The following is a 19,787-nucleotide window of genomic DNA, read 5'->3' as shown; positions in this document are numbered from 1 at the left end:
CAAAGACCACTTTTTTTTCTATGGATATTCCAATTTTCAATGTTATTTTTTTTTACACCTTATAATTTTTTGCTTTTTTTTTACACCTTAAATTATAATTTGATACCAAAAAAATTTTAAACAATAACATTATTTACAAATGATCACAAAAAAAATAATATATAAAATATTAAAATAAATAAATAGGAAAAAAATAAAATAAAATCTCAAAAGTTCTCTTATAAAATGAAAACACATATTTACTATTTTATTAAATAACTATTATTTATCTCTATATCCTATTTGATACCCACCCAACACACTACGAGTTTTGCAATATTTTTTCATTTTGGCCGATCCATATATAATTTGCTACGCAACATCTTTATTTATTGTTATTGTTCACGCTCTTTTTTTAAATTTCATTCACCGCATATGTGTTTAAATTATCTTTAAATTTCATCTATATATCTCTCTCACTTTCTCTTGAATCACACTTTTTTATCTTAGAAAATCTTTGTTAATCATGGGCATATGTAACCATAAAAAAACAAGAATAAAACTAATAGAATAATTAAATAAAAAAAAAAAAGAAAAACAAAATTATAAAAATGATGGTCCTAGGGCATAGTGCCACATACCCGTGATTTATAACAATTGTAAATCACGATAATTTACCCATTAAAGCTCTTTTTATCCACTTTTATTCATTTTCTTGATTTGCTCAAATGTTGTCCTAGTAGCAATTGCTTTGAGATTAAAAAATATTAGTCAATAACGATTATTTGTAAATAATTATAAAAACACAAAAATAAAAATAATAAAATAATCAAAGTAAAAAAAAGAAAAAGAAAATTATAAAAATGATAGACCTATGATATAATGCCACGCACCAATGATTTACAATTAAAGTAAATCACAATAATTTACATAGTCTAGCTCCTTTGAAATAGAGGGCTACTATGTATGTCCCCATCTAAGTATCGCAATTTCTTTTTACTTTATCCTAGTAAATTTATCTTTTTCTATTATCCCCTACTTTTTTATTTAATTTATAACTATATATTTAATTTATTTTATATATATATATATATATATATATATATATATATATATATATATATATATATATATATTCTCCTACTACTCCGCAACAATTTTCATCTCTTTTTTATTTCTCTACTAAATATTTATGAGGCAAATTTGATTGATATAACGAGTAATATTTTAACAATTCAAGTGCCAATTAAATTCAAAAAATCCGGTCTTGAGTTGTGAATTGTGATAAAGTGCACAATAATTCCTCCACTAACCCACAATGTTTAAATTATTTCATTTTTTCTTGATTTTCCCACTATATGCTAAATTTGGTGGAAATACGGCAAATACCTATTACCTAGGGAGTAATAACTTTACAACATAATATGATTGCCAATTATTTCAAAAAAAAAAAAAAAAAAAAAAGTTTGACCTTGAATTCTGATAACATAATAACCTTGAATTGAATATGTAATAAAATATGAATGATTAATTTTAAAAAATAGCGTTAGTAAATATGGACATGTTATAGTTAAGTTGAAAAAATAATTAAGGGAGTAAAAATTCATATTTTTTGTTATAAAATAAATTTCATGACTTACCACGAAGCCAATTATTTTTATATATTCTTTAAAGAGACATTAAACTTTTATACTATATGTATGACCGTATGAAAGAATAAAATGTTATCAAGTATTTTTAAGTTAAATTACATTAACTTTTTATTATTAATTGTAAAAAACAAATTTTAGTTTTAGTTTATATAAGGAAGATAATATGAATTGTATATAAGAAAAAATCTTGTATATTATTTATGTAATTTGATACTTTTTTTGCTTTTAAAACTTAAAATTTCAATTATACTTTACTAGTTAACCATTTATTCTTTCTTAGGAAGTTAAATTAATTATATAAAATATTAATTTTTTTTCAATTTCTAGATTATATTCAATAAAAAAAAGTTAAAATTATTGATAATAATGAGAATTTGTTATTTTTTATATACAGTCCTATGAATTATAAATATTACTACCCTTAATATAATTATGTTCACTTATTTTAATTTTAATCTTACGGTAAATTTATTATTATTTATTTGGTTTAATTGTATTGGGTGTACAATTTGACTTTTAGATTAATGACTAATAAATGGCAATATTCAATTAATTAATTAATTAATTGATTACTACTTTGTCAGGACATGTATGCTCCATCGTACAAGTTACGACATTATTATAATTATGTGATCATGTTCTATAAAGATTTGTCGGGCTGTATCACAACAACTTGGTATGTGTAACATGTTTTTACAGAAAATAAATATGGATTTTTTGGATCAGGATTTCTATATCTCCAGTGTTTCATTAAGTTAATTATATTTAAAAGATAAAATTGATAAAAAGTAGCTAATAAAATTATTTTTTTCAAAAGTACCTAATAAAAAAGTTTGTCAAAAAATACCTAACAAAATTTTTTCCTTTCCAAAGAGTACTAAGTGATGTTTTTCTTTAGTTGACTGTTAAATATAACAGTTGACTAGTCAAAATTGAAAATTCTTTTTCCTCATCTTTGATTTTTTTTCAATTTAACTTCAATTTTGAGTAAAAAGTAGAGGAAGAAGACGGTGAAGAAATTTAATTGGAAAATAATGTGAAGATGAGGAAAAAGAATTTTTGATTTTGACTAGTTAACCATTATATTTGACGGTCAACTGCAAAAAAACGTCAATTGATACTCTTTGAAAAAGAAATTTTGTTAGGTATTTTTTGACAAAACTTTTTTATTAGATATTCTTTAGAAAAAAAAATATTAGGTATTTTTTCACTCTTTCCTATTTAAAAGTTAAGAAAAAAAGTTTTATATATATATATATATATATATATATATATATATATATATATATATATATATATATATATAATTCCATTTTATTCTTATTAGATACGTATTGATATATTTATAAATAATTAAAAGAGGAGATTTTAATTTTCAATTAATCTTTTATTAAAATAGAGATTAAACTAATTGTGTGTTAAAAGGAAATCAATTGAACCTAATGATTATACATATTAGAAAGCTTTTTAAAGCACTACTTTGATATTATAATGACAAACAAAAAGAATTAGAATCCTCTCTCTTTCTTCTAATTTGCTGCATTTTGTAATTTGAGATTGAGATGTCATAATATTTTTATTAAAACAAAGTCTTGTATGAAATCGTTTCATCGTTATAAGACAGACTCATACAAGCAGTCCAAAGTTAAACTTACATAAGAGTTAACTAAATAAAAAAAAATTTTCATTAAATTTTAAGAAATTTAAATTAGACCAATCCATATTAAACCATCTCACAGTGAGACGGTCTTAATGAAAAATTTATCTTTTATTAAATGAAACACTAAAGCAGTTATTTATGATAATTGGACATTCACTAATTGGTGTACCTAGCTAAGTACCTTAGTAATTAAAAAATTTTCAATTATACGACATTAGCTTTCATTCTTAATTAACTTCGACTCTAACTTTTAAACTCACTGAATATAATGTATGAATTTGCCATTCTCTTTATTATGCATCACTCCTCAATTACCTCGTCACTATCCTACGCTCTTTATTCTCCACTCCAATAACTCATATTCCTTCCGTTTTTTAATATTTTTTCCGTTTAAAATATTTCACTTTAAGAAGATTGAATTTGATTAAGATTTTTGAGATATTTATAGAAGATAAAATATGCATGTGAATTCGTCTTAAAATATAATTTCTTATTATATAATTTTTATAAATTTTTATGATGTGTCATCATCATCATCAAACCCAGTTTATCCCGCTCATAGAAAATTATGATAAGGGTCTGGGGAAGGAGGAAAGCGGCAACTCAAACCCACAAAGAGTCCTTCAGGTCCAAAAATATGCTTAAAAGATAAGTTCCTGCCCGAAAACGACTTAGTGAAGTCGTTTTATGATGTGTATTTAGAGATATTGATATTCAAAATTTACTTTGAAAATTGTGTTAAAAGTGAATGAGAAGAAGAAAAAAAAACAGATTGAGTACTTTCCAACTTAGACTCCCTATATCTATGGTTGTTGCACACCGATCATGATATTGCTGTTGTTTTTATTGTGCACCACTCCTCAATTATCTCTTTACTATCCTACATTCTTTTACTCTCTACTCTCTACTCTCTACTCTCTACTCCATCAACTCATACATTTTAACTTATTATTACATACTATTTTAATATGCACTAAATTCGATCCGCCTCAAATCTACTATTAAATAAAAAGTAAATAGGTGTAATAAACACAAGAGGGTGGAATAAGATTTAATAATACTCCAACTAATTACTAATTAGTAAGAGAGTAGTTGTAGATGTTGGAAAATAGTTGTGTTATCAGGTGAGAAGAGGCCACTTACAAGTTACAAGTGAGATCAACTGTCAACCAAAATCACACCTAATGTCATTACAAACCCCAACTTAGATTTTTTTTGTTTCAACAAGAATTTCTTGACAACGACAACCAAATACCCACAAAAGTTATTATCATTTGATTAAACCATTTGCATGTACTTCTATTTGTGAATACACTTGTAGATTATGAAACATACATTTGAAATATATTATATATTCTATACAGTTATTACAAATTTAATACTCGTTTTTATTTTAATATTATTTATGTTCGATATAATAAATAATTTTATCAACGTAAATTACCATGTCTTTTGTACTAGCTTGTGTATATTTTTTGCTTTTTTCATTAAAGTACTGATTCCTTTGGTGATAAAAGCAGTTCATGCAAAAATATGACATATCTTAATCTTTTTCTTATTTTTTTACTTTAACCAATTTTATGAGTTATCATGTCTTTTGTAACCTCTATTTGCTTTTTCCTATACTCTTAAAAACAAGAGTATGTAAATCATCAAATCCCATCTTACTTTTTCAGATCTACGTTGAGTATAGTCTGTTTGATGAGTTCCAAAGAAAGCACATCATATAGAGCAAATTTATAATCACAATATATTGAACAAAAGTGTTAAATAATTTTTTGTTAGCTTGTGAAATTCTTAAGGAATTAAAGAAAATCAGAGTATATTTTTAAGTTTTAACCATCCAGATTGAATCTTTATGTGATGTTAACAAATCAACGTGTTATAATGAGTTGAAACTAAACCAACCTCTTGACCAAAACATACTATACAATTATAAAGGGAAAAAGAAATCCTTTAAACACTAAGCCAACTTATAATTTTTCAATGCATTTTTAGGGTCTAAGCTAGTAGTTGGAAAACCAACTTATCTCATTTTCTCTTACATCTTATCCTTCTTAATATGTTTGTTACGTCATGTTATACAATAGACAATCTCTCGGTGAAACGATCTCAAAATAAGAATTTTTTATGCTAATAATTTATATTATTGGGCTATATAATATATTTACAAGGCGGGTCTCATGGTAAAACCATCTCATATAAAAATTTAAAATCTTAAAATCTTATTTATTAATTTAAACTTTTAGTTGAATCGATTTTCAGACATTATTGTTCCAGATTGATGCAAAGGAGGAGGGTAAGCCCAAGCCAGAAGGAGGAGATTTGCAGACAGCCAGGCCCATTTATTGTGGGTCCCTGAAGGCAAAGATTACCGCGTGCCACGTCAGGGTCAAAGTCAAACTAAAAGAGTTTACATTATCATGCGTGGCATTCCATTGTGAAAACCTCTCTTTTATTTGCACCCTCCGATTGTCACGTGCTGACCGCTGTCAGAAAGTACACGTCACGTCTACACGGCAATCGCACATAGGTTTCAAATAAAGTGTTGTTATTCCACTCTCCACACATGCGCGTGATACAATGCTTTTTTGTCAGAACATTTAAATTCTTTCATTTCATTATACTTTTACATTTTAATTTCAGCTACAAATTTTAAAATGTTGAAAAAAGCCTTGTTATAGATTATTTCTATAAATAATTCAATTGATGTATACTTCCTTCGAATCAATTTAGATGTCTCATTTGCTTGGGCACGGTTATTAAGGATGATGTGGGATCCATTAAAAAGGGTAAGTAGTAAAGGGTAAATAGTGAAGGGTAAGTAGTGAAGGGTAGTTGGGTAGGTAAGGTATATGGGAGTATATTGGTAATTACTTGTGTGAACTAAGGATATTTAGGTAAAAAAAGATTGACAAAAATAAAAATGAGACAACTAAAAAGACTTTGCCAAATAAGAAAATGGGACAACTAAATTGGTTCGGAGGGAGTATTTTTTACTGTTATGACTTTTTGTCACATTTTAATCGACTACTGTAGATATCTATTTGTTGTTACACTCACTTCTTGTTCTTCCTCAATGCTTTTTTGTTGGTACCCCTACTCGTCTTTGGTGGTAGGTAAATACAGTAGCTGGTTAAAATGTGGCAAAAGCTATTGTCAACTAGAAAATGTACAAAGGTTTGATTATTTAGAGATAATAAATAGTATGGATTATTCATAGCTGATAGACAATAAGTGAGATTATTCAGAATAATTTTTCCTAAAAAGCCAATATTTAAAAATATATTATTACATGATTCAAACAATATTTCACTTAATTATATTTTTTTATACATTAGTCAAAAAAAACTTGAAACATGAATATGGACTAAATCTAAGACTTTGGGTTCAAGTCAAGGATCTATAAATTTAAACTAGAGGTGATCAAACACCGGGCCGGGTGGAAAATAACTGCCCATTGATGCGGGCCGGGCCAGCCCGGGCCGAAGTGCGGGCCTAAAACTTCCTACCCAAACCCGTAATATACAGGCTTGCGGGCTTTTTTGCGGGCTTGCGAGCCTATGTTATATATTATTTAATTGTATCATACAATTAAACTAAAATTAAAATATTATTTTTTCCGTTTCAAATTAATTGCAACTTAGAAAAATGTCATTATTAATTCTTTACTCTTAATTTTTTTTTTATTTATAAGTTGAAATATAATTAAGTGATATCTTGTTTGATTCATTTCATTGCAAAGATTATTAATATATAACTTTTGTAATTTTCATTACATATAATTAAGAATATTAATAATTGAATTAGTACATCAAAATTCATAATAAATAAAATATTGCAAGTATTTTGAAATGGAAGAAGCATCCGTGTTTTTATCGAGTCAAATAGAGTCATATTTAATTCGAATAATTAAAAATTTCGGGTCGGGCTGGGCTGGCCCACGGGCCAAATGTCAATCCCAAACCCGTCCCCAAAAAAATTCGAGCCACTTATTTTCTGCCCAAACTCGCCCATCGGGCCATATTTTGGTACCCATACCCTCACTTTTTGCGGGCCGGGTCAGGTCAAGCCAGTGGGGCGGGCCGCCTGTGATCAGGTCTAATTTAAACACACTTTAAATCCGCCATAGATCCAAATCCGTTCTAGACCTGACACTCAATAAAGCTTCTAGAACCTCTTGAACTCGTAGCAGTCAATAAAATAGTGTTCAATCGTTTTCACATCATTATCACATAAGTGGCAAATGGGTCGACCTAAAAATGAATGCAATTTCGGTCAAATTTGCTCTTATATATAGAGCATCATTTCAATTTCAAAATAAATTCATTACCTTAGCTAGCTGGAGAAACCTTTTACTAATATCTTCCAATCCTCTGTCCAAATTTTGGTCATGAGAATTATTTTGCAAATAAAATGATATATTCACTTTAAATCGTATGATGTTGAATTTAAGCTTATAATTAGAGTTTCAGAATATGTCATATTACACTTAAAATGAGAGGTGAATAAAATTTAAATCTTTGATTATTCTATCACATTTGTTTCTAATAAATGCCTTAAACACTATGCTAAATAACATGAAGTGGTATTTGTTTGAAGGACATTAGAAGCGACACTTAATATTAAACTTTTTTTGCTCTCAAATCTTGTGTTTGTGTTGGTGAGACTTAAAAAGCGAGTTTGAGAAATTTTAAAAGAAAGTCTTATATTTTATATCATGGTGGGGAGCATGACATAAAACATCAGACTTGAAGTTTTAATAAATGTTTTAATGAAATTTATGGATTGATTTGGTGGTTGAAAGTTTTGTCCGTGGAGATTAACAAAAAAAATTTTGTCCGTAGGGGATTAAAGTTTAAACTTTGTTCGTAAGGAAATAACTAAAAAATATTTTGTTAATCCACACAACAATTTCAAAACCTTAATTTTTAAAGATGCTCAAGGCCAACTCATTGAACTAATTCATCATTTTTAGTGGTCTTCCGCACCCTTCATCTCCATTTATTTTGATTTTCTATCGTCTAAACCTTTCACACCAATTTTTTTACTTCCACTCTCCCGGTCATCTTCGGTCTTCCTTACTCTCTTCTAAGATCTTCTCGGTTTGAACTTTTAATCTTCCTTACTGATTTGCTAATATCCCGTCTTTACACATGCCCAAACTATTTAAACAAATTTCTTCCGTCTTTTCCTCAACATTTGAAACTTCTAACCCCTTTCCTAACCGATTGTCAAGTATGAACGAGAAATTAAAAAGCATAACATTTACACAAAAACTTGGACGAAAACGTCGCAAGTTAAGATGAAGTGTGGGCCGACCCATTTCATGCGCGTGTAACAATATTTTAATTTTCTAGGCATTTATCAATTTTTAGAAAATAAATACATTTAATACATTTAAACATATATACTAATTACTACATTTAAGATCAAAATTAATACATTTAAGATTAAAATTGAAAAATATTTAAAAAATGAAAAAATACATAAATCGTTACATGCGTGAATTGGCCTGTTCCAAATTAATGGTCTTAAGTCCAAGACCAACTGTAACATTTATACTAATTACTAGTGTTGCAATTGCTGACGTAGTATAATATCCTATGCGAAGCGCGTCGAAACATCTTCATAGTTATGAACACAATAAAGTGTATTTATAAAGGAAAGTGATGAAGGAAAGTGATGATATGTGTTTATCTAATACTTCTATTACTCCTGAATCCATTACTACGTACTACAACATATGGTCGGCGGTCATAGATTCCCCCTTAAAATATCACAACCCAACCAAACAGTCCCTTAATTCTCCTATAAATTCTGAAACCTTTACTTCCTTCTTGTTTTGAAATTTCTTTATATTCAAAAATACATACAAGAATAAGTATCCTTTTTTTCAACCAATTTATATTTCAGTCAAAACCCTTCAAAATCATATTTGACCCTTAGTATTCCTCGAATTGCAGGTACTTTTTTTTAATAATCTGGAACATTTATTCTTGTTCTTTTAATAACCTTTGATCCTTGCTTACTGTTTTGGGTTTTTTCATTAATGTTAATTATTATTTGATGACCCAGATGTTATAATATATTAATTTTTGATTTTGATTATCTGGGTATTCATTATTTTGTTAATTGCATGGCTTAATTTGGGAAAGATTGGATTTTTTTGGTTATTATTTAAGGGTTTTGTGTTTCAGTCTAGCCAGAACCCTTTTTAAAATTGAATTGAATGGTGTAATTGAGTTCAAATTTTAAATCTTTATGTTAGAAGTTTTTATATTTTTATTCATTTTTGGAGATTATAGGGTAGACCGAGCGAAGGAGAGCTATGTGAGATGGGAAAGACGGTACTTGCTCTAATTGGGACAAGACGACCTGATTCTCTTTATGTTGGAAGTTAGAATGAATCAACATTGTGCTTGTATGAATGTGCTTTTAAATTCTGTGAATTTACTGTTTTGTGAACAGTAGAGAAAGATGATAAAAATTCTTTTGATGTATGATTGTGTGTATCTGATTCATTTAGTTAGGATATAGTTTGTGTATCTATTTGCTAGCTAATTTGTCTTTTGAATTCGTGATTCGCTCAAATTTGCCAATAGCACAAAAATAGACCATAATTGGCTTTTTTCGAATCGCGAGGAACTTGTCGAATCATGTGACCTTGGACGAAATTAAATGGTTCACGTAGCCGATTTTAATCTTTGGGTTTGAGGTTTTTGACATTGTTGTTGTTTAGATATATGTGTGTATTTGGATTCATTTGGTTAGAAGGATAATCTTAGTTTCCTATGATTAATGTTAGGATGTTTTCAAAAGATGGGTGTGTGAAGTATTGGTGATCATGATCGTCGTTTGTAGGGATTATTACTAAATTTATGGTAAAAAGTTGGTTTAAATGAGATTACTGGTTAATAATTTCTTATTTAACATATAAATTTATTGGAGTATCTAGAGTTGGATGTATACTTGAATTTAGAGTAGATTTAATTGGATTGAAAAATGAGTAGAAATTTGATTATTCTATGTTTGGTATATAATCAAGGAATATAGCTAGCAAATTAGTATACTCCTAGTTTAGCTAAAATTTTGTTTGGTTTTATGGCATGTTAGGATATTGATCCTAATCTCAATTCATTAGTTTCCTATAAGAGATTAGATCATTATGGATGAGGTTTTTCGTAACCGAAGTCTATTGGGCCCGAAAATCAGATAAAGGAAGAGCATGAAAAATGAAAACCGAGGGAGAAAAGGCGTGTTACTTTCCAAAATGAAGTTTTTGAGTTAAATAGGTGATTGATGATTGCTGCCTTTTTTCCACTTTTTTCATCATAAATCTGATATGTTATTGACTCTTGAGAATCAGGTCTTGTCTCAATCGGAGCATTAACCACTTTACCCAATGTAAGATCTTGAGTTCGATTCTCATTGCCCCTTCCTCTAGTCCTCTTTCCTCAGCCTGCCTATACTCCAATAGAAATATGTTACTTACTCATAAATTTGACTTTTTTTTTATTGTATATTAGAGTATATAACATATCACGGGGCCTCAACCATCAGCTTAAGCTTTTGGTTGAGTTGATTCCTTGACATGGTATCAGAGTCCAGCACGACAATAGGTCATAGGTTCGAATTTCAACCACCCTTCATTTAAACTGGAATTTTCGTACCAGGTATGAGAAGGGTCTGTGCTGCATCCACACTTCTAGTCCAAAGAACTCTCACGTGAGGAGGCGTGTTAGAGTATATAACATATCATGGAGCCTCAACCATCAACTTAAGCTTTTGGTTGAGTTAATTCCATAACATTGTATAGTTCTATACTTTCTTGATTGTTTGTGTAATATCTTGTGCATAAGGAACTTTTATATTAGCAATATGTTTATTAAAGCGAAGTTTGCAAAACCGATATATCTGTTTAAACAGAAAGCACGTTATCCTCGTTAACAATGTCTTTTACTAGATCTCTTTGTTGAATGTAGCGTTAAGTTGTGAACTTTAATTCAGTTTACGTACATAGTAGCAAAATGTTTATGCGTATCCCATCTGTTTTGCGTTGTTATTAAGGATCATATTAAACTTTGCAGGAAGATATCAAATCCGAGGGCTTACCGACTCACTGCATCACGATTTCTACTCGCCGCATTGTAGCTAATGCTTTAGCATGGACTCTCGGCAAATTTTTGGATACAATGTTACTGGTGCCGACACATCCTATATGTCTTCTCAGTATTCTCCTGAAGTTCCGAACAGGATATTTGGACCTCTCAAGTTCAATTTTAAAAATTCTCCAATCTCGCCGTTTTCATCTCATTTTGATTGTGAAACCGCCACAACGTTGAGTGATAGTCAAGAGCATCACAGCTCAAGTGAGAGTCTCTCAGGAAAAAGCCCGTGTAATTCGTCTCTTGAAACAAACAGTTACTATCAGCGGTTCAACTCGAGCCCTTCCGACGATTCCCATCCGGGTATTGTTCCACCGACTTCTTGTGGGACATCGTATGCTCAAAATTCGGATTATGAAGCAAACATGAAGCATGCTTTGCAGGAGCTAGAAACTGTTCTTATGGGTGATGAATTGGTTGGGGGAGAAAGCCGACAAAACCTAATCTCGAGTCAGAGATTGGGATCGTCGAGCTGTAACCCACATGGTTTACATGGGTCTCAGTTTCAGTCGATGACTGCTATGGGGAATAGTAAATCAGAGGATGGTAATGGTCATCATAACGAGAAATGTCAGAAGGTGGACATGGAAGAGGAAATTAACCCGGAGCCCAAAAATTCATCGATTGATTTAAAGAAGCTGCTGATTGAATGTGCATGTGCGTTATCCGAAAACAGATTTGACGATTTTGAGAAATTAGTTGAACAAGCAAGGACAAGGGTTTCAATTTCGGGCGAGCCAATACAACGGCTTGGTGCATATATAATCGAAGGGCTTGTAGCAAGGAAAGAATCTTCCGGAAATAGCATTTACCGGGCTCTTAGGTGCAAAGAGCCTCTCGGAAAAGATTTGCTATCGTACATGCATCTCTTGTATGAAATATGCCCATATTTGAAGTTCGGTTACATGGCTGCAAACGGAGCGATAGCAGAAGCATGCAGAAACGAGGATCGTATCCATATAATAGATTTTCAGATTGCTCAAGGAACCCAATGGTTGACTCTCTTGCAAGCCCTGGCTGCAAGACCGGGTGGGGCCCCTTATGTTCGAATAACGGGGATTGATGATCCCGTTTCTCAGTATGCTCGAGGTGCTAGCTTAGAAGCTGTTGGGAAACGATTAGCTACTCTCTCTGAAAGGTACAATATACCTGTCGAGTTTCACGCAGTGCCGGTTTTTCTCCCCGAGGTGACAAAAGAAATGCTCAATGTGAGGCCGGGGGAAGCTTTAGCTGTAAATTTCCCTTTACAACTCCACCACACCCCTGATGAGAGTGTCGATGTCAACAACCCGAGAGACGGCCTCTTGAGAATGGTGAAGTCGCTTGGTCCTAGGGTAACGACTTTGGTAGAACAAGAGTCGAATACCAATACTACGCCTTTTCTAACGAGGTTCATCGAAGCACTGAGTTACTACTCGGCAATGTTCGAGTCTATTGACGTGACGATGCCTCGAGATAAGAAAGAACGGATCAGTGTCGAGCAGCACTGCTTGGCTAAGGACATTGTGAATATCATTGCTTGTGAAGGGATAGAACGGGTGGAGCGACACGAGCTGCTCGGGAAATGGAAATCGAGATTTACAATGGCTGGGTTCCAGCAATACCCTTTGAGCTCGTATGTGAACTCCGTGATTAGGGAATTACTTCGGTATTACTCGGAACACTATACGTTGGTCGAGAAAGATGGCGCTATGCTTTTAGGATGGAAAGACAGGATGTTGATATCAGCTTCTGCTTGGCATTGATCATACTGATAGGAAGAAACAAAAATCTGAATAGGTTTTTCAATTCATTTATTTCCTTGAATGAAATCTTTTCATTTGAGCAATGAAGGGCAATTGCTTGGAACTTGTCACACTGTTCTATGAGGAGATTTTTTATTTTGCATTTAGTTTGTAATGGTGGGTACAATGTTGAAGACTAACATAGCAGAAAATATGAAGTATTACTAGTTTGTTGTACAACTTTTAGTTCTAAGTTAAATACAGATTTTTGTATGAAACAGTATCACCGTGAGATGTGTCTTATTTAACCTATATATGAGACGCGCCTCGTATATGGGTTTAATAGACTAATAATACAAATTATTAACACATGAACTTTTTGTTTTGGGATCGTCTCACTTAGAGACGGTCTCTTACAATAATTGCTTAAAGTTAAAACACCCTGCTTTGGTTTTTACTCTTACTTTCTACATAGATTTTTCTTAATTTCTATCTATTTCACCAATTCTAACTCTGATATAGTGGTTAAATATTTTTTCTTTCCCGATAAAAATTTAATTCCCATTACCTAAAAAGAATTAGTTTTACCTCCTTTACCTATAATAATTTTCCAACTTCATTCCGGATAAAAAAATTAAAATGGTAATGATAATAGAATTATATCACATCATTAACACATCATAAGATACTTTGAGTGTTAAACAATCGACTGATAGTTGATAGTCAACAAATAATAGTTGATTGTAATAGTTAATTTGACTAGTTAATTTAATCATAATGTTAAAAGTTGCTATTTAAAAATTATTAATAAAAAAACTATTTTAACCTACTAATTCATCAAATAGGGATTTGAAAATTTTATTTTGAAAAAATTAAGGGATATTATTAATAATACCCCTGTGTTATTACACTTTATCAATGGTACTCCTGTGTTTTTTTTATTTCCAATGGTACCCCCAACTATCTTGCTAATTACAACGGTGACACTTTTTAATTTTTTCCGTTAAGTTGCCGTTAAATCTCAAATTTGACCCAACCATAATTAATTTCTTCTTCTTCTTCCCTTTTCCCTTTCCTCTTCTTGCTCTCCTTCTATAGCTGCTTCAAATATTTCTGGCTCTCTTAAATCTTTCTCTCTTTGCTCTTCTTCATTTTCAGAAATTGACCTATCTCAAAACTCTGTTTCTGGGTCTTTCCTTGATTTATCAAAGTTTTCTTCTTGTTCTCTCTTATCAAGCCTGAATATTTCCTTCAATTTATTGGATTCTTCCAAAAATTTAAAAGTGGCTCATTTGGGCTTTCTCTCAAAACATTAAATGTTATTATGAATTATTTATTTGGGCAACAAGTTCTTCATTATCAAGCCTGAATATTTCCTTCAATTTAAAGTTTTTGAATCTTTCTTCCAATAATATCTCAATTTCCATTCCTAATTTTGAAAAAATTTTCCAAATTTAAAATATCTTAACATATCAGTGATCTTCCATAGTTCTTCTCTAAACTCTAAATGGATTGATACATCTCTTTCATTATAAATTAACCCAAAACTTTGAAGGAGAAATCTTATACTTTGAAAATCTTCAAATGTTTTTCTTATCCCTCTTAAGTTTGTTGTGTAGAATATAACTGAATTACTTCCCCCTAGAGGACATTTTTCTTCGAATTCGGTTAATGTTCGTGATTTTCCTGTTCTTCATCTTCTTCGAATTCTTTGATGAGCTGATCTACATCGATTACCTCGGGTTTTTCGAATTTTGGTCTATGGGAACAATTCAATTTTGTTTGAGATTTGGAAGTGAAATTGTCTACAAAATTATACGATTTTGTTTGAAATTTGGAAGTGCAATTGTCTACAAAATTATACTTCAATTGAAAAGTATCAACAAACCTATCAAAATTACTAACCTGAAGAATTCGATCTGGTTTCAAATAACCAATTTGCTTGACTGATTTGAGCTTCTTCAAGAACTTCAATGGAGGTTGTTCACAAGAGGAAGAACCATGGGTCAAATTCGAGATTTAACATTTAACAGAAAAAAGTTAAAAAGTGTTACAGTTGTAATTAGCAAGATAGTTTGAGGTACCATTAAAATAAAAAAAAAAGCGTGCAACACAGGGCTACTATTCTTAATATCCCAAAAATTAAATCAAAGTCCCATTGGTGATTGCCCTACCCAACCTTCTTGTTATGATCTTCTTACAAGAACAACCATTTTCTTCTCAACAGCATAGCTCAATCATCTAGCCATACAATCATTCTCCAAATGCTGAAATACTCCCCCATCAAATTATTCCACTATCAGACCCATTTCCGGCGCTTGATACACTGGTCTCCAATCAACGAAACCAAGCTCAATCAACCTGAATTAATCTCTCGTTTGTGTCGTTTCTTGGTTCTTCGTCGCTTTGATTCCGTCGCAAAACTACCCATTAAGTTCTCCGACGATATCGTCATCGACATTCTTCAAAACCTTCGCTTAAACCCCGAAGCTTGTCTTGGGTTTTTCAGGTTAGCACTAAAACAACAAAAATATGCTCCTAATTTCAAGTCTTATTGTAGAATTGTTCATATTTTGTCAAGGGCAAGACTTTTTGATGATACTAGACTTTATTTAAATCATCTTGTTGATGTTTGTGCAAATACCCATTTACCTATTTGTGTTGTTTGGGATGAATTAGTTAGGGTTTATAAAGAATTTAAATTTTCTCCTACTGTTTTTGATATGATTTTGAAGGTATATGCTGAAAAGGGCTTTTCTAATGATGCCCTTTTTGTGTTTGATAATATGGGTAAGCTTGGTAGTTATCTTAGCTTGAGATCTTGTAATAGTTTGTTGAATTGTTTGGTTAAAAAGGGTCAATTTGATATGACTGTTTATGTTTATCGTCAGATGATTGAGATTGGAATCAACCCAGATGTTTTTATGTTTAGTTTAGTTGTAAATGCATATTGTAAAAACGGTGAAGTAGGAAAAGCTGTTGACTTGATTAAGGAAATGGAGCATATGGGTTTAGAACCGAATGCCGTGACATATCATAGTTTGATGAATGGATATGTTAACAAAGGAGATGTGATTGGGGCTAAAGGGGTTGTAGAATTGATGGAGAAAAAGGAAATATGTCGAAACAAGGTCACATATACCCTTTTGATGAAGGGTTATTGCAAACAAAGTAATGTGAGGGAAGCGGAGAGTTTGTTATTTGAAAAGAAGGAATTGATGTTGGATGCTCATGCTTATGGGATTCTTATTGATGCTTATTGCCGGTTGAAAAAAATGGATGATGCTATAAGAATTCGAGATGCTATGTTAGGATCTGGTTTGAAAATGAATCTAGTTATTTGTAACTCGTTGATAAATGGTTATTGCAAAATTGGGCAAATTAACCAAGCCGAGTCAGTAGTTTTACAAATGGAGGACTGGGGTTTGAAGCCAGATTGTTACAGTTTTAGTACTTTGATAAATGGTTATTGTAGAGAAGGTCGTATTCATGAGGCTTTTATTATTTTTGATAAGATGGTAAGTTCTGAGGTTCTGCCAACTGTTGTTACATATAATATTCTTCTCAAGGGCTTATGTCGTGAAGGAGCACTAGATGATGCGTTGCATGTATGGCGTTTAATGCTGAAAAGAGGAGTGATACCAAATGAGATTGGACATTGCACTTTGCTTGATGGTTTCTTAAAAACGGGAAGGTTGGATGAGGCTTTTAGATTATGGAAAAGTATTTTAGCTAGGGGTTTAGCCAAAAATAGTATTACCTTCAATACTATGTTAAATGGCCTATGCAAGATGGGGAAAATGGCTGAAGCTGAGGTGATTTTCCAAAAGATGAAAGATCTTGGGTGTTCTGCTGATGAGATGACATTTAGAATACTTAATGATGGCTATTGCAGAATTGGACATGTTGATAAAGGTTTTTTGATCAAAGATATGATGGAAAGAAGTGCAATTTCCCCATCTATTGAAGTTTACAATTCTCTTATCAATGGGCTTTTCAAATGTGGGAAGTCATCTAGGGTTTCAGGTCTTGTTACCGAATTGCATGAAAGGGGTATTTTCCCGACTATTGTCACCTATGGAGCCCAGATTGCTGGTTGGTGTAGACTAGGAAAGATTGATAAAGCGCTGAGTGTGTATGAGAAGATGCTGAAGAAGGGTTTCACACCAAACATAGTTATTTGCTGTTCGTTGGTGAGTGGACTTTACAAGCTTGGTAAGATCGATGAAGCAAATATATGGCTGCAGAAAATGGTCAACTTAGTTTTTCCGAGTTGTGGATCATCCGAGGAATTCGGATCAGATGTAAGCAACCTCAACGCGCTTGATATGATTTATAATATCGACACGAGTTTTAAGAATTTACTTCCTAATATGATAATCTATAATTTGGCGTTATCTGGTCTTTGCAAATCGGGGAAGTTAAATGATGCGATGAGGATGTTCTCGACATTATTGAAAAGAGGGTTTGTACCAGATAATTTTACATATTGTACCCTTATCCATGGACACTGCATGGCTGGTAATGTCGCTGAAGCGTTTCAATTACGTGACCACATGATAGAAAAGGGTTTAAGTCCCAACATTGCCATCTATAATGCTCTTATCAATGGCCTTTGCAAGTTGAACCATCTAGATCGTGCAACAAGACTTTTTTATAAACTTAAACGAAAGGGCTTATTTCCAAATGTTGTAACCTATAACATTTTGATTAACGGGTACTGTAATTGTGGTAATACAACCGAAGCCATAAAGCTCAAGCAAAAAATGGTGGAAGAAGGCATTATTCCTTCTGTTGTCACCTATTCGACCTTAATTAGCGGTTTATGCAAGACTGGAGATATGGAGAAAGCATCCGAGCTTTTGGAACATATGGCTAATGTGGATGTAGATGCCGAGGGTAAGACTTATTGTACTTTGGCTTTGGCTCATGTGAAGAATCGTGATTCTGAGAAGATCGTGGAACTTTACAATGAAATACAAAACAAACTCCATTTTCCTTGCATCGAGTATGCAAAGGAAAACGGATCAGTGGAATCCTTCAGTCTTGAAAACATCCAAGATTCAAGAGTTACATTAGAGGTTGTTTGTTACTAATCTACGAGAGATTGAAACGACAACAACTGCATATCAAGATTTTCAGATCCCACATGAGGTCGCCATATCGTCTTCTCTGACCATACTCACGGCATGACAAGATCTCGATTGTATTCGATACGGTGATCATTTTATCCGTTAGATTACTATGATTTTGTTTTTGCGTTCTTGGTGTTAACTCGCTTAATATTTAGCAGATGAAGCTTTCGGGTGCCCATTTCCAAATTGACGCGTCGGCCATCTTAAATTGTCCCTGGGATCTTTATTTCAAAAAATGTGGAACTCGAATTACAAGTTGAAGGTAGCAATTCCTTCCTGCATGCATTCTTTAATTCTCGTAGCATATTATTTCTTTGACTATATGAATTTTATTGTGTAAGATTACAGTTTCAATAATTTGGTGAAAAATAGTGCTTTAAGCTGTTTCAAGGCATAAAATGTCAGCAAGGGGTTATATTTCTATACAGTGCCGTGCAATTTAGCGAGCTATGGAAGTTATGAAGGTAATTAGATGTTATTGTTCTGCATTCATATTTCTTGGTTTTTTATTTTTTTTCTTTAAATCTTTGTGTAGAATTATTGTTCTGCACCATTTAATACCGACTACCAAAAGTTTGTTAGTTCTTTTGGTTGATTGGGTTCGAGTAAAATTGTAAGCTAGACTAAGTCAACTTGCACCTTTACTGAACCTGTAAAACTGGAAGTTAAAATTGTACACTAGTAGTTGGCTGTGGGCTGTTCAAATTCTTCCTTGGTTCATTTGGGTTTTCCTTCAGATAGCTGGAAGCTTTTTCTCAAGCCGGGGTTGTCATAAACCGACACAGTGTTCATGTCATCAGCTGGAGCTTGAGCAAATCATTCATTACTACCAAATGTGTTGGAAGTTCAAGGTTGAGCAGACAGGCACAGTAGAGCCACTTGAAGAAAGATCATCCATGTTGTTGAAGTAAAACTTTTGGGTCTGAAGCAACGAGTAATGAGTTTCAGTATCAGCTATCAGCCATATGTTCGTGTTGGCTCATTGAAACTTGGTGATGCTTGATGAAAGTGAGCTTTGTATTTAGTTCCTTTCACTCAAGATCTTGTTTTTTGTTTAGTCCTTTGGAAAGTGATGTAAATAGGCCTTTTCTTCAACTCTCATCCATGCATCCCTTTCGTAGAACCGTTAATTTTTAATCCATCCTACTTGAAACGCCCTCCTAATCAACCATTCTGATCGGTCTACCCCTTGGATCACTTGGAAGCCGTTGACTTATTTTGTGGATGAAAGTTGGACTATCCTAATGTGTTTTGACTTGAAGTTGGCATTTGAAGTCATATAAAATAGAAATGCAATCACTTTCATAAAACAATACTTAATTAATAAAAGCATTTGACTTATTTAGATCCCATTTGATACTAATAACTAATACAAGTTACGAATTTTTTTTTCAAAACGAAAAAAAAAAGTCTAAACCATCTTTTTGTTAATTTGAATTTGACTAGTCTAAATTAAAGATTATTTTACC

The 19,787-nt window shown here is 31.9% G+C and overlaps 2 protein-coding genes across 8 annotated transcripts; both read left to right on the top strand.

Annotated features, from left to right (window-relative positions):
* Positions 1-8,979: 8,979 nt before the first annotated feature.
* Positions 8,980-13,552, top strand: LOC130817970 (scarecrow-like protein 21). Of its 2 annotated transcripts, XM_057683971.1 has the most exons (3): positions 8,980-9,257; positions 9,600-9,715; positions 11,382-13,552. In XM_057683971.1, exon 3 carries the CDS (start codon positions 11,459-11,461, stop codon positions 13,202-13,204), a length of 1,746 nt encoding a protein of 581 aa, XP_057539954.1. In that variant the 5' UTR covers positions 8,980-9,257; positions 9,600-9,715; positions 11,382-11,458; the 3' UTR covers positions 13,205-13,552. The 2 variants fall into 2 exon arrangements, with proteins under 2 accessions (XP_057539954.1, XP_057539953.1); XM_057683970.1 differs by lacking the exon at positions 9,600-9,715.
* A 124-nt stretch (positions 13,553-13,676) lies between these two features.
* Positions 13,677-19,326, top strand: LOC130817968 (putative pentatricopeptide repeat-containing protein At1g19290). 6 transcript variants are annotated; one of them, XM_057683964.1, is made up of 4 exons: positions 13,677-18,401; positions 18,477-18,580; positions 18,667-18,782; positions 19,056-19,326. In XM_057683964.1, exon 1 carries the CDS (start codon positions 15,448-15,450, stop codon positions 18,277-18,279), a length of 2,832 nt encoding a protein of 943 aa, XP_057539947.1. In that variant the 5' UTR covers positions 13,677-15,447; the 3' UTR covers positions 18,280-18,401; positions 18,477-18,580; positions 18,667-18,782; positions 19,056-19,326. The 6 variants fall into 6 exon arrangements, with proteins under 6 accessions (XP_057539947.1, XP_057539949.1, XP_057539950.1 ...); XM_057683966.1 differs by having other exon boundaries at positions 18,474-18,580; XM_057683967.1 differs by having other exon boundaries at positions 18,691-18,782; positions 19,056-19,309.
* Positions 19,327-19,787: the final 461 nt, after the last annotated feature.

Source organism: Amaranthus tricolor, chromosome 7 (assembly GCF_026212465.1).
Source record: "Amaranthus tricolor cultivar Red isolate AtriRed21 chromosome 7, ASM2621246v1, whole genome shotgun sequence".
NCBI lineage: Eukaryota > Viridiplantae > Streptophyta > Magnoliopsida > Caryophyllales > Amaranthaceae > Amaranthus > Amaranthus tricolor.
Note: the sequence above shows the minus strand (reverse complement) of the source record. Positions and strands in the feature narration are given on the sequence as shown.

What these genes read in the sequence shown, in the direction of transcription:
- LOC130817970 (XM_057683970.1), top strand. Translation starts at nt 11,459, where the DNA reads ATGGACTCTCGGCAAATTTTTGGATACAATGTTACTGGTGCCGACACA.
- LOC130817968 (XM_057683964.1), top strand. Translation starts at nt 15,448, where the DNA reads ATGCTGAAATACTCCCCCATCAAATTATTCCACTATCAGACCCATTTC.